Raw genomic sequence first — 18,859 nt, 5'->3', positions numbered from 1 at the left:
CAAATGCTGATTACGTCCACTGTGACTGAAACTGTAAAGGATGCCTCAGACATACATGTGACGTGGAAGTGTAGTAGCGATGCACTGTCTGTGTGCTGGAAGCGTCCATAATAAATACTTCCTCAGCAGTGGTGTGATGGGAGTTGAACTCGGAGCTGCTGACCAATGAGAAGCAGTCTGAGCAGTCATCCCAGCAGCAGCAGCAGCATCAGTGTGTTTCTGTGTGTGTGAGTGAGTGTGTGTGTGTGTATGTGTGTGTGGCAGCTTTAAACGGGGGAATCTGGACACCCTCTCTGAATTGAATAGGACCCTCTGCAGGCAGGCCGTGCTTTCAGCCCCTCTCAATGTGCTTTTTACCAAATGGAAGCAGAGGTGTTGAACCCCCAGATGATGGCGGACGTCAATGGCAACAATAAAATCACCAACGCGGAGCTGGAGGTGTTGAAGCTGCAGGAATTGGTCCGAAAATTGGAGAAGCAGAACGAACAATTGCGGACCAGAGCGAACGCTGTAAACAATTGCTCCATCGGCCCTCATCTCCAGAGCTCGCTGTCGTGTCTGCACGGAGCCCCGACGTGTCCCACTGACCATTTCTCCAGCAAATATGACATTTCTAGTCCGACACAGTCGCATCCGTGTCTCCCTCGAGGTCCGGCGGAGGAGCCATTCGCTTATTTCCAGCCGAGCTCGGCGCCTCCTGAGGCGGCTGTGGAGGACAGCGGCGCCGCTGGAGCCACAACTGTGCTGGATGAGGTTGATATTCTGGACCTGAGCACCGTGCTGCCCGTCGGAGAGCCTGATAGCTGGTAACTGCTCTGTCACCCACTTTACGGCACTTACATGTTTGTTTAGGGGTTTAAAATAATAAATCAGAGTCCCTGGTGTTTGTGTGACCCTAATAGATGCTTGATAGGCCACAGCTCTGACAAGCAGCCACACTCCTGACACAGTATCTGCCATGTATCCTCCTATTGATTGCATTACTGACTCTGCTCCTGTTGACTTGCAGACACTGAGAAACAGAGAGGAAAAAGAACAAAACCACATCTGACACCAGCTCAGAATGCACTGTGCATGCAGCATAGGTAGCTATTCAGAGTAAGGCAGCACTGAGATGAAATTAGAAACAATGACCCCCTTCAGCCTGTGATCAAACAGCTCGGCTTTGTGTGTAGTGTTCAGCCCCAGGCTGAACTACTTTGAAGCGCAGTAGCTGCTGACTTGGGAAGCTCACACACTGACATGCTGACTACTGAAGCATCTCCAGGTTTATGTATCAGATGTGATGATGTGGAAAATGTAGCACACAGCTGAAAGCAGCACTGATGGGATCCAGTGTTCGCTCTCTGCCTCGGCGTATCCTTACTCCATTTAACACGACTAATTTAGCCCTCAAGTCAGTGTAACATTCTGGCCTAGTTGCTGAATAAGAGGTCAGAGTTGTCTGGTCTGTTTTCTTTTAGTTGGCCACAGAGGTGGTGACACATCTTTTTTTTTAAATGATTTTCAGGAATCTGTTATTTCAGTGTTGTATTATCACACACACAGATTTGTTGTATGGATTAATATTATGCTCTTGTCATTTAAAGCAACCCTCAGAATCAGATTGCTTGTTTTATCCTCTTCATAGAGTAGTCAGTTGCTCCACTCATAGCAGGCAGCCAACAAAATGGGAGTCTCCAAACTCCATTTATTTCGATGCAGTTTTTGATGATTTTCTTGCTGTTTCATCATTGGAGGTGTAAAATGTGAAAACTGTGAAAAATTCATTTTTTTATAATTTTCTAAAGTGGCATCTAGAAATGGATTCGACGGAGGGTTTAGTCAGACCTATATCAATACCGATCATTAGTAATCAAATCAAAATGGTAATTGTTAACTTATATTTGGAACCACATATATGTATTTGCAGAAAGAATAATAATCTTGGTATCAAAGCTGAGAATAAAACAAACTCCAACACAAAACCAGTTTGAAACGCCTTTGTTTATTGTTGTTTTATATATTTTTATAGAACTGTTAAACATTTATCCTGCAGTATTTATAGGTTGTTGCTCGTGGTGGGTAATTAATCACGCAGGGCTATTGGCGGGACTTTGCCCAAGATCACAGTTAGATGACAACAGATAGAGAGGCAGCTGCATCAGAGCAAAAGTTAGCTTTTTGTTAAATCTTTTTGGGAAAATGCAGAATTTCTGTTCTAATAATCGATCAATCCCTACTTTAGCTTATGTTTTTATCCATGCAACACTGAAATAACCTTAAATTTCCAATTTACTGTTGTATGATACAGATAAAAGAAGCAAATCTTCAAATTTTAGAAACTCAAACCACAGTATTTGCGCATTTTTGCTTGCAAAATCATTCATTGATTATCCAGATAGGTGCTTAAAACTGATCGATTCAGCACTGAAAGTATCTACCGCCCACAGAAAGAAGAGATAATATCACAAACCCTTGTGTGTCTCTCTGTGGCAGTCACATTCCATATATATCACTGCAGTGGGTGATTTTTATTTTACGCTGTTGGTTCCAGAGCTTAAGTTGTCACCATTGAAATTGCATTCGCTATTTATGGAAACTTTTAGGGCGTATTGACATTTGGATTTTATTAAAGTGGCCTTACTTTACCGGGTAACTCGGCTGAAATATATTGCTGCTGTAAAACTCACCCCTTGAGATCTGCAGCTACTATTTCTTTGTGACTGTTCTGCAAATAAATACAGCAGACTCAGGCTTATGTAACTTCGGCTCTCCGTGGGCCGCGCTGTAAAGGTGTCAGGACCTGACTGTGCATTGTGTTGTGTGTTCCAGGCTGTATGTGAGTCCCAGAGCCCGGCTGCATGGCGACAGCATTCTCAGCCCTCTTCAGTGGTGCAGGCAGGTACTGGACCACCCGGGGCCTGAGGTGGAGCTCGCCAAGATGACGCTCTGCCACAGACTGGACCAAGGTACAGTGTATCTGTCGCTCAGATTAACATCCTTCATCTCCTGGCACATCTGTCTCTCTGGCTGCTGACATGTGATCATAAGCTGCGACACACTTCACACAAAATGTCCGCACGTGCAACAGGATTTCTGCTGCTTGCTGCAAAGTCTGAACTGTGGGATCTTTTCACTTTGCGCAGCTCAATTGTTTTTGCCATTTAACTCGGTCTCTTTAAATTTGTTGGGTTCTAAAGTAACGCACCCAACTTTCCCACAGAGTGATTATTTCTGGGGTGGTGGAGTTGGAGGGACTCACACTTAGGCATGTCAGTTTCTCCAGAGAGAGTTTAAGAGCAGTTTAAGGGATTTGCTACTTGGCAGGGGAAAAAATCCATTTGGAGAGGCTTATTTTGGAGATGACTTTACACTATGTTAAGTGAAAAATATTCTAAGGATTATATTCATTGATTCAATCTCTATTTTAGTCATTGAGGGCAAGCCCACGATGATGTCGAGAGAAGTCAGCAGAGTAAAAAGGCAACAATCAATGAGACAACAAAGAAAGGAACACAGTTACATTCAGAAGCAGTGTTGTCTATGATCATAGATTCAAATTGATCAACAAGTACAGATGCACCACGAGCATATATGTGGTCTTGTTTGCATTGATGACAACTTTTATTTGGAACTGTGCATTGTGCAGTTGCTTAAAACGCTTGTAGCAGGGATTGAATGGCTGACTGGGGAGTATTAGAAAAGCGATACAGAGCTGTATCATCGGCATAGAAGTGTATAGCGCTGATGAAATTATCATCATTACATGGACTCACATATGTGCATTTTAAAAGGAATATTTTAAAAACAATTGAAGTAAAAATGTTTTCTATTTGAAATCTGAATGTTTTTTAGAGGTTGTAGGAGTAGTTTGACATTTCTGGGAGATGCACTTATTTGCTTGCTTGCAGAGAATTAGGTGAGATACTCTCAATAGAAAGACCAAAAACAAGCTAGCGGGGCTCTGTCTAAGGGTTTCCAAATTGGCTTACCACGACCTCTAAATATCACCATTGAGCTATATCGTTTAATCCAGAAAACACAGAAATGGGTCATTCCATCTCACATCATCAAAATTTTAGGACAATCTCTGCTCAACCATCTCTGATTTGATTACACTGGTTTTTTTTTTTAGCCTGAACTATGAATATTTAAAATAGTGTCTGGAAAATTTTAGCTTAATATATTAAATACTTTCCGAGAAAAGAAAAAACAAAAACGTGCTTATTGACCCACTTACAGCACGTTTATTTGCACATTCTAATTTGAAGCTATGTTTAGATAATAATAGTAGCTTATTAACTATTAAAGGTAAAAGTCTGACATTTGTCTGCTAGTTCTCATAATGCCTGAGGTACAAAATCTACACTATTAGACAAGAAGATCAAATAATTGCTCTTCCCACTTGGTCACAAAAATAAAGAACAGTTTTTTTCATTCAACTTTCATAACTGATTGACCATGTACGACAAGCTACACAAAAACAAATACGCTCCTGGATATCTTAGTCCAAATAGAACAGAGTTCAGAAGGTCACTGATGATTTGAGATGGAAAAACTCAAATAAAAAATGACAGTCTGGGGTTTTTGATTTGTGTCAGACCTCTCCTGGATCCTGTTTTCAACCTTTATGATAAGCTAAGCTAAGAATTTGAGAGCTGTAGCTTCATATTGAATGGACAAATATCTATCTCATCATCTAGCTTTCAGTAAGAAAACAAACTTGCAGTGTTTGACACATACACAGCCTACAAATCTGTCATTTCTCAGCTGACTGAGTCACCCCAACAGAGAATTAACCAAAATGTGGTTCCTGTCTGTCTGGACTTTGCCGTAGTATTATCCATCCAGTTGGATTTAGCTTCTATTAATAATGTCCCAGATGAGAGTGAGAATACAATTTATCCACTGCATTGCTGATGCTTATATGCCACAAGATCATTCTTTCTATTCAAATCTATGCATTAGCTGGGATAGGGGTTTATTGAGGATTCAGAAATGCTAATATGCTGCTTATATGCATCAACACATAAACACGATACTACAAAAAAAAAATCCCCAATCATCATAACTGGCATACTTGTGTGCTAATAAATGACATTTGCTGCTGGACCCAGTTTTAGATGTGGTGCTTTTAGACTTTCTGCTCTCGTACATGCATGGGGATATGGTTACCATAGAAACCATGCTTACATTAACTGGGTTTTTGAGGCAGATTTGCTCAGCACTCGCTGCACCAAGAGCCTGTGCAAGAGACTCTAGTGCTGTAAAAGCACATACCACTTCTGGGTGCATGTGTGTATGCTGTGCATGTGTGGGCTTTGATTTATTTATTTTTTTGAGATTCAGAAACAGTTTCCCCTAGATCAAATGTTTGCATCTTGAGGCCGTGTGGTGTCCACATTGTGAATTCATAATGCACATTTGTTAGTGTTTATTTTGATGTTCATTTGGTGTGCGCGGTTCAAGGTCCTCTTCTGTCTCTAAAGCTGTATTCAGTGAAGCCTGGCTCTCCTCCCCTGGTTCGTGAATACATCCTTGTGTCTGAGATCCAGCAGCCGTTGTTTGTGTAACTTGCCGTGAATGCTAGTTTTATCCAGTAGTGGTTGAGCCTAATTGTGTCAGGAATGCCAAATGCTCCACTTTGTCAGGTGTGCGCCTCTCTGACTACCAATCAGACTCTGTGTTTACACGTTGGACACACTCTGTGCAGCTGAGCCAAATGTAGTCTCTCCTCGGTAGTGTTGGGTGTATAAAATAATAGTGTCACCCTCTAATAAGGTATCATATTATAAATATAAAAAGCTGTAACTAATTGCTTGTATTGTCATTTATCAACTTTACAGATTGTAAATAAGCAGTAATTTGACAGCAAAGAGCCTCACGACAAAAATCAATGGTTTGTCAAGCTCTCCATGTCAGTGATTTACAGCTGCTGTACAAACTCAACCATTATTAAAGCAAAACGTTGTGCTGTTAAACCTGTCATAAAGTAGGCTGTGACAGTGATTTGTAAAATTAGTACAGTATGTAACTCTCCAAAGTAGTCCATAGTAGATCTAATTCTGATTTTGGGAATGGGATGTAGCCTACATGCAAAATCCCTGCTTATCCTAAGATCCCTCCAAAAAAAATCAGTGGTTTAGCCCAATGAGCCGCAGTAGTAAGCTAAACCTCGTCTTACTGTATCAGCCTCCTCCGCTGAAGCCGCGACCCAACATCAATACTGATCTGTAAGAGGCAGATTAACATTTGGCCAGAGTGTGTTAAAACATATGAATCCATGTACTGAATGTGTGTGTGTGTGTGTGTGTGTGTGTGTGTTACATGGTAAAATAATCAGACTAACATGTCCTTCGCTGCAATCTTGTCTCCAGCTAAGCGGTGGCGAGGGGTCTCCTCCGTCCGTCCATACAGCTGCATAGAGGGGCTCTCCACCCTCAGCTGCCCCGTCCTGCCTTACACTAAATCTGCTGCACTAACCGAGCCCCCAGGTAACACCAACACATGCATGTCGCTCCTGCTAACCATGAAAAAGTCAATCTAACTTTCTGAGGTTCATTTGTAGGTATGAAAGTTCACTTTGGCCTGCAGATCACATCTCTTCAGGTGTTCATTTTGAAGGCCGAGTGAAATAAAATCACTGTTTCATTGAGGTGATGTCTATAAGTTAACTGACAGAAAAGTAGTTGTCGATTATTGCATTTTAACAACTTGAACGTTTTTATCAATTTTGAGTCAAAATGTCCAGCAATAGGCAGCCTTCCACTTGGGTTTACAGGAATGGCCTTGTAATCGGCCATTTCTGCTGTTCTGTTTCCAACAGTTTCAACTACAACATTTCCTCCTAGTGCACCAAAACAATGACAAATGGTAGTGACTGGATCTAACTCCTGCTGCATGAGCAAGCAGGAAACAGACCATCGGATGGTTTGATATGTTCTCCTATATGGTGCTCTTTCCATTGTTGACGGCGATGTCAGAGAGTAGAAGACTGCTAGTTAACATGGACATCAAGAGGATTAAAAAATGTGCTTGTTGTCCTCTCCAAATTTAACTAATCAGCATCAAAGCCTGCACAGCAAAAATACTAATTTCTGGTGTCTGAACTTATTTCTCCCATGACAAAGGCCCTGAAAGGTAGGGCCACCCCTAAACAGCCCACAAGCTTGTGCAGTGGAAAATTGTTTGGTAACAAATGCAGGTTATTATTAGTATTAAATCATTACTTATCATGTTATTTGTAGCCATGCGAACAGTGTGTTTTTTTCCATAGAGATGCATGGCCCCAAGAGGGTGAACCCAGTTCTGAATTTGTGGCCAGCCATGAGGTGGAAATTCCTGATTTTTTGAGTTCAATGTCTTGATAACTATTTGAAAGATTGCCATGCATTTTGGTTTCATGTTCTCTGCAAGATGAGTTTGAATATTTTATTATAGTGTTTTTTTATTGTACACTTATTTAGACCAAATTTTGGTGAAGTGCTAATAAGGACATTTGTAGCTATAACTGTTGGACCTTCCTTTAACAATGGGAGTCTCAGTCTTATTTTCGGAGCACATTTCGCCGCACTCCCACAGTCATACCTTTTTTTTTTTCCACAAATTTTCCAGTACCACAGTGTGATCTGTTGGTCTCTAAACAGGCCTGCTTTTGTATTCTCCCAACTCAGTTTTATCCTGCCAGTGTGAGGACTCAAGCCTGCTTTTCCAACCTTCAGGACACTGCTGCCCTAATTCCAAAATCTAACAACAATGAAAAACAGCAAGTAACCAGAATGTTCATAAAATGTGGAAATGAAAGCTAATTATCTAACATTTTAGCATAGTTAACATGTAAATCTCTTGGATTTAGGGCATAATAAACTTCACTGCTCAAATTTAAACTCTTCCCTTTAACTGCATAGTTGTCGTTTCATTTTACATCCACAGCAATAAGAACATCGAGCCAAAAGCAACTGTTGCTTCCAAAATACTTTTTGGAGCTCACTGCGTAAACATAACCCAGATTCTTAAACAACCTGCTACTTGCAAGTTTACAACCAGATTAGAGCAAATTGCAGGGAAGAGATTATGAGGTCATAACCTTCAACAGATGGAAACAAGCAAACTGGACCACAGGAAAGCTCCTTCCGCCTGGTCATCCATATTTTATATTGACGCAAATAACCAGAGAGTGCAGGTTTGATTTGTATGTCAAGCTGGTCATCAGTGATTGAATCTTGTCTCTCTTTTGCTGTGTTTTTTTTTCTCCTCGGAAGCCCCGTTGCCGTCCTCTGGCCAGTCTTTTCTGCAGCCCACTCTCCCTCTCAGGGCCAGCTGCAGCCTCACCGACCGAGCGCCCACTTTCCTCTCAAACTCCACACTCCACAGTAAGATCTCAGCGACAACATGTCTCTGTCATTCATTTCATCAGGTGTGAGTCACCATCCATCTGCGACGATTATACACACATGGGAAAGCTTCTTCTGTTCTTTTTTTTCTCTTCTTGGCTAGAGAAAGTAAAATATCTTGAGATTCACGTGTTTTCTCCTGTGTGATTTTTAGATGTGGGACGCCGGCACGCGGCAATCTCCCCCCAGTCTTCCCTGGACAGCGAGGTGGGTGTATCAGAACTGGAGGACGACTCCATCTCTATGAGCTACAAACTGCAGGACATGACAGATGTGGAGGTCATGGCACGACTTCAGGAGGAGAGTGAGTTTACACTTTTTTATGCATAATATATGGAACAGTGCATGAATTTTGGGGTAACTATATCACCACTGCAAACACTGCTATGAAAATGTGTCATTGTCAATATCACATTGTGTGGTGGCATCTGATGAATTATTCGAGACGGTAGTCGGTGGGTGGTTATATTCCTGGCTCACACAATAAATTACACAATAAATCCCATAATGCACTGACGCCGAGTGTGAGAGACTGTGAGGCATTTTGTTGTAGGATTGCACCTAAAGATTAGCTTCAGTATTGATTAATCCGAATCAGCTTTATTGGCCAAGTATGTGAACACAAACAAGTAATTCTGGTGTTTTCTTTACTCCGAAAGTATTACAAAAAATAAAACACAGAAGGAAAATGAGCGTTTAACTACTATGAATAATGTTCTCGATCAGTTGTTTGATGTGTAAAATGTTAGCAAATTGCGAAAAAGATCCGTTAGAAGTATTTCCCGAAGCCCATGGGGACTCTAAAGTCCGTTTCAGATGTGGAATGTGTGACATTGCTGCTTCATTAAAGCACCAGCATTCTATCATTCAGACACTGTTCACTTTCACATTAAAGTTCCCCACAGATTCATAAGACTGGACGGTACATAAAGTGATGCAAAAAAAAGAACCCCACTGATAAACAAAAGACCACATGCAGGAAATTAGACTTCTGTACTGTGACGTATTTCCAAACGAAATGGAAAATACAATTGCAGAAAAGTTGCAAGAAGGATTTAAATCAAATCTTTCATACGTGATTGGATTTAAGTGGCGCCTCCTTTACCCACTTTATTAGATCAGGTGATGGATGATGAGGCCGACAAGAATAAGTTATGCCCGAATTGTGCTCTTAGGGGAGTGTAACTAAAGTTCTTTGCCACATGACATTCAGTGATATGACAACCATCTGCTGGCTACAACCACTCAGAAGCTTACAGTCGTGTGTGGTGTTAAATTTTGTATCCTTAAATCATTTTCCTGCTTTTTTTAACTGATGCACCCAGATTTAGACTCTGTGGAGCTCTCCTAAATGTTGTATGCTGATGTGAAAGCTAGTATATCAAAGGCGTTTTTCAAAGAGAGGGTTGTTAATTGTCATTCCTTTCTGCTGTGTAGATTCAAAGAGAGGATGAGGAGGCTGACACAGAGAGACAGAGATGATTTAGGTTGACATAAGGTTTACTGATCAGGAAAGGTTTCTGAGGATTCTCCCACACCCTAGACTTTATATTGTCCTTCGGTGGGAGTCTGTATCTAGATATAGGACAAAAGGAAAACAAGAAGATAGCTCGGCGCCTAGCAGAATCCGGCCTTGACAGACACAAAGGATGCCTGTCTGTCCTCCTACCGTACATCTACGTAGGGTCATGGTCCTATAGCAGCAAACTTAGAGACAGGTATATATCAGATATAGGTTTTGTAGATTGATGCCCTACATGTCACACATACTTTTGGGGAAGAGGTCAAGGGAAGTTCAAAGGGCCAAAAGCTCAGTATCATTCTAACAGATGCTTAACTATAAAGACAACAAAGTAATTTTTCCTTCACACTTATAAAAACCACCTTAACAGTGTTTATAGCTGTGATTTAGTCCTTTAGTCTTTCAGTCCTTTTCGGAGCGATCGTAACATGACATGATTAAAATTCAGAGTTGCCTCTTAATAAACACATTTTGACTCTATTCTTTTATACTTATTCTTAGAATATTCAGAGTGTATTGACACCTTCACCTCAGCCTTCTGGAGAGACTGAAATGAATTGCTCTGTTACACTGCTGATGAATGGATTAAAACTAAGATAAATGGTTGACCTTTCAGCATTTGAACTTGAGCAGGCAGCAATATCTTGATATCTTGTTAAATTATGCAGAACATTTCAGAAAAACTTCCCCGTATCAGTCTGGTTTAACGATTCAGCAACTGAATAATGGATGAGAGTCACCTCCAGAAGGAAATGTATCAAATACTACAGGAGGTTCAGGTTCATGTTTTTAACTGATAGAAGCACTGATCTGCTGCCCCGTAGGTCTCCGACAGGACTACGCCTCTACCTCAGCCACCGCCAGCCGTCGCAGCTCCAGCTTCTCATTGCATTCCCTCAGGCGCAACGAGATGGATCTGGAGGAGGAGGATGAGGAGGACGAGGGCTACGACCAGCTCCCTCCTCCGCAACCTCGGCTTTTCCGCACAGGCTCTATGCAGCGTGGCAGCCTTCCCCACTCCCACACCTTCTCCAGTATCAGAGACTGCAGACGCAGCTCAGCCACGCCTCAGTTTTCACTCAGCGGACTCTCCCAGTACTCTGGACACTCCAGCCTGATCACAGAAACACACACAGCATACAGGAATAGCACAGGTGAGTGTTGATGCAGCTGTAAGATCACTAAAATAACTATGTAAGTACAAGTGCTCAAATGTTTTCAGTCAGCAAGTTTTTAATCTGAAAGCAGAATTGCTTCCCTTTCCCATTTCCAAGCCTGACTAACGTTGTAATCGAGGACAGATATTACTGTCGTCATGAGGAGTAGATCTGAGATTTTGATTTGAAATGAACTAAGTTAGTATTCTTAAAGGAATAGTGCAACATTTTGGGAAATTACCTTAATTGCTTTCTTCTTTCATATCTGTACAATAGTGACACTGCATCTTGTGGCTAGTTAGCTTAGCTTAGCATCAAAACTGGAAACAGGCGAACCCATTTAAATGGCTCTAACCAAAGTAAAAACAAAAAACTCCACCTACCGGCACCTTCAAAATTCAGTAATAAAGATATGTTGCTTGTTTAATTTGCAAAAATTGAGTCATTCTATCTCAGATTTTTAGATCAATTCGATCTGCTCAACCATCTATGATTCCCCTGAAATTTTAGCATTAAAATCTGGATATTTATGAAGATAAACTTTTGCTTGATATATCAGATACTTTCCAAAAAAAATGCCTATCAACCTACTTTTAGCACGCTTGTTTACACTTTTACATTTCCCAATTTGAGGCTATGTTTTCACAACAATATCTGAAGAACTTTTAACTGTATGTAGATGTATGCCACAATTATAAAACACACAACATGAAGAATACTTTTAAATGTGAAATACTTATAAAAAAGGGAAAGCTTTTGTAGCTTTTATAACTGATGGTCAATAGCCTAATCAGGTAGAACACAGTTTTGGAGTTTCAAAATTCTTCTCAAAATATAACATTTGTTTTTGTTTTTAATGGGCATATTTTTCCATTTTGGACCCTACTTTGTTTGCTGGGAACAGATTATAAATCAATACCATGATGAGTAATAACAGTGAAAAAAATTCAGGCTTTTATCTTTAATAGTTAAAATCAAATTTCAATGTATGAAAAAAATGTGCTGAAAGTGGGTGGACGGGTAATCAAAAAAAAAATCTCTGAAAGCACTTTCCAGATCAATCTAAAATGTATTATTTACCATTTAAAATATCCATAGTTTATGATTTTAAAAAATTCATTTCAAGCAGATCAGAGATGGTCAAGCAGAAGCCCCTTGATTATTTAAGATGAAAGAACCCAATTGTGAGTGTGACTAAAGTGTAGTTATGTTCATATTTATTTCTTGGTCAAATTCAGTGACCTTCATATTTTAAAAAATGCCAAATTATTCCTCTAATGTTGGAAGTGTAACTGGAAAACTTGAAAGGCTCCTAATAGACCTGACACCTGCAGGAACTGATTGGCTTTCTTAATATTGTTGCATAGACAAGCTTCGGAGAAGCATGCCCAACCTGATCAGAGCTCCCAGCATGCCCAGTGTTCCCAGTATTCCATGCCTGGCCTCCCCTGTCAACCCACCCTCCCACGGTCCTTCCTCTCTGCCACCGATGCCCTCCCTCCGGAGCAGCCAGAGCTTTGACTCGTCCAGTGGGCTCGCACGACTGCAATCCTCCAGTAAGACTCTCCTGTTTATGAATAAATCAGATGTGCAAAGCTCATTTTTAATAATGAGCAAACGTGCTGCTGTCTTCTGAAGGCATTGCAATATTCAATTTGAAATCTGCTGTGTTCCAGTTCCCTCCCCAGGCCAGCTCAGTCAGCGAGTACAGAGCGTCGGGAACTTTCCCACCACTCCACGACATCCACTGAAGGCCACAGCCTATGTGAGCCCAACTGTGCAGCAGGGTCCCACCTCCACCTGTCTGTCCACCTCCATTAGTCTGAACTCCATCCCCAGCAGCGCCGCTCTGCCTCAGCCCCTCAAACCCAGCAGCAGTTTGCTACCACAAGCCCTCAAAGCCAGCAACCAGCCGACCGTCCCCCGCAGTTCCCTCCCTCGACCAGCCTCCTTTGTAGGAACAAGTGGAGTTCCACGTGCAAGTAAAATCACCCAACCCACACGCAGGTAAGAGCAGCAACACTGACTCAGTGGGTGTAAAAGGGAACGCCATCAATTTTACACCTCAGATTCTGGTCACAAGTCTTGGTAGTATTACTGCATTTGAAAACAAGAAGTCATGGAAGCTTTTAGTGGCTCAAGTTGTGTTGTTAAAAGTTTGAAAATGAATGAATGTTGTGGAATTAGAAACAAGTGAGATTACCAGATCTCATTGCTCCATTGATTTTGATACTTTTTTATATGTGGGATTAAAGTGGAGGAGCCCTTTTTTTCTCAGTCAATCCTGTAAAATGTGAAAGCAGAATGTGCTTTGGAGCTGGTGTCAGAGCTGCATACCTGGAATGTTCAACATTGTTAAATGTTTCAGGATTAAACATGTTAATTCTTGTTTATTTTCTGCAAAAAAAAGTATAATGTAAAGCTGAATGTATAATACAGTTACAGCTATTATTAGTCAGTTACTCAACAGAATGAGACCTTATCAGCAATTTATATAAATTTTGATTAAGCAAGTACAGTCGTGACTTGATAATCCGACCCTTAAAATCTGAAAACCTTGCTGTCTGACAGGTTTTTAGGAAAAAAGAACGGAACCCATGAAAAATAGCCTTAACATACCGACAGCCTTGGATTCTGACTCCGACATGACACTTTATGTCACAAATAAGGATAACGACGTATTATCTGACTTAACAATCCGAGGTCTTAAAGCTCAATTCAGATTTTTTGTGGAATCCGATTTTTTCGAGTTCGTTCACGTTTCCAATTAAATACGACTTGTATGTGATCTGCTGTTCATATGAACTTCATATGACCCAAAAGTGTCCCGCATGCGCAGAAGAGGACACATCGACGTGACACGCAGCAAGCGTGCTCAGTGTTTATGGAAGTAGACACGGATGGTAACAGTGGAGCATATCTGCCACTCCCCAACCGCCGCCGATGGTGGAAAGTACTGTGACCGCTAACTAAACTGGCATCAGCAGCCAAGTACTGCCTGTGCGTTGCGGCCACTTCCACCCTGTCGGAGCGCATCCCCGGGGTGGAAGTGGTCCCCCCGACTGCGCCAAATATTTAGATATTCATCATTAATTGGATCTGTTTTGTTCAGACTGTTATGAAAAGATCAGATACAGGTCGCATAGGAGAAAACAAAATCAGGTTTGGGTCACTTCAGCTTGCTGTCTGAACGTATTTACCTTTGATGTCAACCAACGGGCCCGTGCACAAGCGCACCGGTCAATTAGGCATGAAATCCAGCGATAAGTAGTGTTCTAACAATGCACTAGTTATTATAACAACTACGAACAATGAATATTAACGACAAATGACCCTTCAAGCATCAAGCCCTCCTTGTATCTTGACCTCCGTCTTGACAATCCGACAGCCTTGCTATCCGACATAGAAGGAGGTTTTACATTTAGTGTTGGATTATCAAATCACGACTGTAATTCGTTAATCAAAAATGCCAAACCTTTGATTATTTCTGTTTCTCAAATGCTTTTCTGCTCTTACACTATTGTAAACAAATTTTTTTTTTACATTATATATAGAATTTTGTAATAACTTTTCAATAAGATATTTAATAATGTCACAATATCAAGATGCTCATTTGTCATTCCTTTACGATGTTTTATACAGCAAGTTATTCACAGACAATTAATTAGTTGCAGCCCTCTACTGTCTAAATATGGAACATGAAATTGGGACACGGTGCAGGTGCTTTAATATTTACACCGATTGACCTGAAAGAGGTGCTATTGTGACAGTGAAAGGCAAACTTTGAAACCAAGCTAAATCGGTTTGCTTTGACGTTTGTATGGCCAATGCATCTTCTTATTTCATTTTATGAATTCAGATGCAAACTGTTTCTCTCTTTCCGCAGTTTGCTGACTCCTCCAAAGAGTCTGGCTGCTCTGAGCGCCCTGAGGGACGGCAGCTGGAAAGATGGCTGCTACTGAACCCAAATAATCTGAGGTTGGAGAGGAGCACAGGGAGAAGCATGGGACCCAACCTAGACTGTGAACCACGAGAGGGTGACTGTTAACATGAATAAAAGCACTGCTCTTCACTGAAGGACAAAGTAGAGACTGAGAATAGTACGGGTCCAGCAGGCTGGATCTTTACTTTACTACCTGCTGAAACACAGACTGACACACTACCAGGCAATACTCTGATAATCAGCTGTTAAATGTGAAACGGATCCTCTTTGATATGTGTTTTTTTGTTCATCATCGTGGATAGTTAATGCTTTCATTCAATAGAATGAAAATTCCTCTCCAGTTGAACGCTTAGAAAAAAAGAATAGCCCACGCTTTTGTACATGCTTTTAATGGTTTCATATGACTAATTTTGCAAGGTTTTTTTTTTTTGTTTTTTTGTTTTTTTTTTTGTCAGACTGTGGTGTCAGAAACAAAGTTGAACCTGAAATTGGAATTTTGTTACTCCCTGTGCCTGTTAAGAAGTAGTGTGATTCACGTTAGGTATATTTATTGGCTGGACCTCACAGCACTTTGGATAAGAAATATGATTAACACATTAAAATAAATGATCTTCCTTGTTTTTCTTATGTAAGATATGACATTCATTAATGTCAGTGTACACACTTTATCTTTTGGCTAGTTTTTTTTTTTTCATTTATTGTTTACATGAAATTTTAATGTTCTTTGATAAACATAATCACTGCAGTGATATTGCACATAGAGCTCCGATGCTTTTTATGGATGACAAGAAGTTAAAGAAGTGGTGAGTTTTTAAAGTGAATAAAAGCATTTCAAAACAACTTTGCATGGTTCTGGTTTTGCTTGCATATCTGCCACCAGGGAAGTAAAGAACCAATACAACTGGAAGACTGCAAAGGAAATATGAAATGAATTAAAGCAGTTCTTGTCATGTTCAGCAAATCATGAGCTGTAGATTGCATTGTTGTTGTTCTGTTATAATACTGGTCAGAAGTTTGTGTACTTTTCAGGAAGTAAGGACATCTTTATTTAAAAGGGATGACTGAAGTCAAAAACACTGATAATTTAAAATGTATATATATATTTGTCCATTCAGAAATTAGCTGATGTTAGAATTTTGACGCAAGTTTACTAAGCTTTGGTAATCAGTTTCTCTTAACACAATCAGCTTTGGAAAGTAACTAAGTACATTTACTCATGTGCTGTACTTAAGTGCAACTTTGTGACACTTTATGTGAGCATTTCAACTTTACACTACATTATACATCCAATGCATATCCGAGAGCAATATTGCAATTTCTATTCTACTACATTTTTCTGCCAGGTAAAAATTTTACACAACGGAAAATAAACCTTTAAATACACTCTATTGTTAAATATTAAGCCAGTGTTAGTCATGTGACATCTTACGAAAAGCAGTGTGTAGTTTGTCACGTTTCACATGTCTATAAATTGCTACCAGTTCCACATATTAGTGATTTTTCCTGTAAACTTCTTGGTTTCATTTCAATAAATGTTTGAATGATTCAATATCTCAACAAAATCCAGAGATGAGGGAGAGAAAGTCCACAAACTTAAAAAATAAAAAGAGATCTGTGTAGTGAAACTTTGTCTTTCCATCTTTCCAGTCATCATCTCTGGACCCCTCTGATTTATCTGGTGTTGCTGTATGTAAAACTGTGTATAAAGTACTTCAAATTAGCTCCCCCTGCAGCAGCTACAACAGCTACATGCTGCTAACACTGATGCTTCACTAATAATAATGTAATTATGTAATGGATATGAATATATCAATCAGAGGGAGCAAACCAGCACTTTGACTTTAATATTTAAACTACTTTTGCTGCTGATATTTCTGTACTTTTTCCTAATTAGGTTGTTTTATGCATTACTTTCAGCTGCAATGGAGCATTTTTATATTGCTGCATTGGTACTTTGACTTCAATAAAGGATCTGAATACATTTTTCACCACTGATCACAGTCCAACTTCATGAGGCAAGACCAACAAAAGCAATGGTCTCATTAAATGATATAAGGAATGTAGGACAATTATGTCAATTAACATCCCTGGTAGAAAAAAATATATGCACAAATGTGAGACAAATAAACTTTTTTCTAAATCCTCAACACCTATTGCAAACAGACATTACCTCAGTTCTTCAAAAATGAGTGAAGCTATTGGCTTGTTTAGAATTAAACACTAAACTTATTCCACTGTACTTGTTGATGAGCTAGTGAGGTGGAGACACTGGAGCTAAAGAGTCTAATGTTTAACAAGTTAGTATGTTGGTGTTGCATCTCCCCAGTAACACTCACACACAGCTTGTTACCGTACCTTTGGGTAAGTGACTAAAATCTCCACCTGCTGCTCAAAAATTTGGAGTACAAATGCATGTTTTATCTTTTTCTTTGAATCACAAAACTAGGCTTGAAGACAGATACTTGGAGTGTGACTTGGACTGCTGATCTTTTGGAATTTCTGATAATGCCCAACAAAGCCCAAGAGGTATGTGTAATCCATTTTCACTTTCATGTGTCACTGATCATCTATCAATGCTTTTGTGGAATCTATTATCAGTTCTGAAATCATTCTGCATGTCATCATTTTTTCAGGATGCTGTAATCAATCTGAAAACACTGCAAGAGATTTCCAGGCAGCTTGGTTTTGAATGGACGGTTTTGGCGTATGAGCTTGGCTTCGACAGAACTGAAATTGGGCGCTTCCACACCAAATCTGCAGAGAAGAGCGTTCAGGCTCGGGCCATGTTGGAAAGCTGGTACAGTATGTCGGCATGCGTGTCAAACCTGATGTTATGGTAATGATTAGTCACTGCCAGTGTTTAGATACTGCAGTGTTGTTGTGTGAATACCAGATTATTAACATCAGATCATCCGTGCAGTGTTTGCTCTAGCTTTACTTTTTGAACCAACAAAAAACAAGCCTTTGAAACCAACAATTTATTTATGAACTGAAATATTTGATAAGTTTAGTAATTTATTTGTGTACTGTGGTCTTTTGAGCATCGACTTTTGGACTGATATAATTCCATTTCATATTACACATCAGTGACTTTGTCCTGTTTCCCTGAAATCTTTCTCAGATCTCCCTCTTTATTTTCAGGTATGAGAAGTCATGGGACAAGCCCAATAAGACCAAGCTGCTGCAGGATGGGCTGGAGCGAGCAGGCCGGCGCGACCTGTCTGAGAAACTGCGCTGCCTCCACTGGGGCCACCAGAAACTGAGCCAAAGAGTGGAGCTTCCATCTGCCTTCCCCTTCCTCATTACAGTCCACAAGACCATCCACAACAAAGACGCACTGCGCAGAATCAACGACCTCAACCGCAGATTCACTTAAATGCATCTTGGTGTAACTATGTCCATAAGTTTCACCTTCAAGCATATAGGATTTGTGTCACTGAACAAACAAATGATAAGCATGCCACTTTTTTAAATTAAAGCACTGCAATAAAGATGATAGAAATCAGTATCAAAATCATGTTGTCAATAAATGCAATTAAATAACAATCAATAACAAACAATCATAATCATTTCAGCACTATGTCTAAATGTAGCAGGCAAATCGTGGTGTTGTCAGCTGGGGTCAAAATGCTCACAGGACAGAATCAGTGCATTGACACACTTAAGGAATTTGACTGTTTTTATTAACCTGTAGTTGGTAGTTTGTGAGCTTTCTAACAACAACAACAGCAACAACAACTACAGTAATAATAGCACAAACACTTGCTATATAAATAAGGTAAAGTAGTATTACTCGTATTTTTTTTTACTTATCTTTACTAGATTATTATTATTATTATTATTATTGTTCTTATTATTGTTA

At 40.1% G+C, this 18,859-nt stretch overlaps 1 protein-coding gene across 1 annotated transcript; it reads left to right on the top strand.

The window, feature by feature from the left end:
• Positions 1-360: 360 nt before the first annotated feature.
• slain1a (SLAIN motif family, member 1a) lies at positions 361-15,837 on the top strand. Its single transcript, XM_008281706.1, has 9 exons — positions 361-806; positions 2,815-2,951; positions 6,360-6,476; positions 8,244-8,354; positions 8,530-8,679; positions 10,722-11,051; positions 12,422-12,610; positions 12,731-13,061; positions 14,941-15,837. Exons 1-9 carry the CDS (start codon positions 361-363, stop codon positions 15,014-15,016), a joined length of 1,887 nt encoding a protein of 628 aa, XP_008279928.1. The 3' UTR covers positions 15,017-15,837.
• The last annotated feature ends 3,022 nt before the right edge of the window (positions 15,838-18,859 follow it).

Source organism: Stegastes partitus, unplaced genomic scaffold, assembly GCF_000690725.1.
Source record: "Stegastes partitus isolate 25-593 unplaced genomic scaffold, Stegastes_partitus-1.0.2 Scaffold7, whole genome shotgun sequence".
NCBI lineage: Eukaryota > Metazoa > Chordata > Actinopteri > Pomacentridae > Stegastes > Stegastes partitus.
This window is presented reverse-complemented; position numbering and strand designations above follow the sequence as displayed.

What these genes read in the sequence shown, in the direction of transcription:
- slain1a (XM_008281706.1), top strand. Translation starts at nt 361, where the DNA reads ATGGAAGCAGAGGTGTTGAACCCCCAGATGATGGCGGACGTCAATGGC. An exon ending in CTGCCACAGACTGGACCAAG is followed by an intron (nt 2,952 to 6,359) that starts GTACAGTGTATC and finishes TCTTGTCTCCAG; the next exon opens with CTAAGCGGTGGCGAGGGGTC. An exon ending in CGCACGACTGCAATCCTCCA is followed by an intron (nt 12,611 to 12,730) that starts GTAAGACTCTCC and finishes GCTGTGTTCCAG; the next exon opens with TTCCCTCCCCAGGCCAGCTC.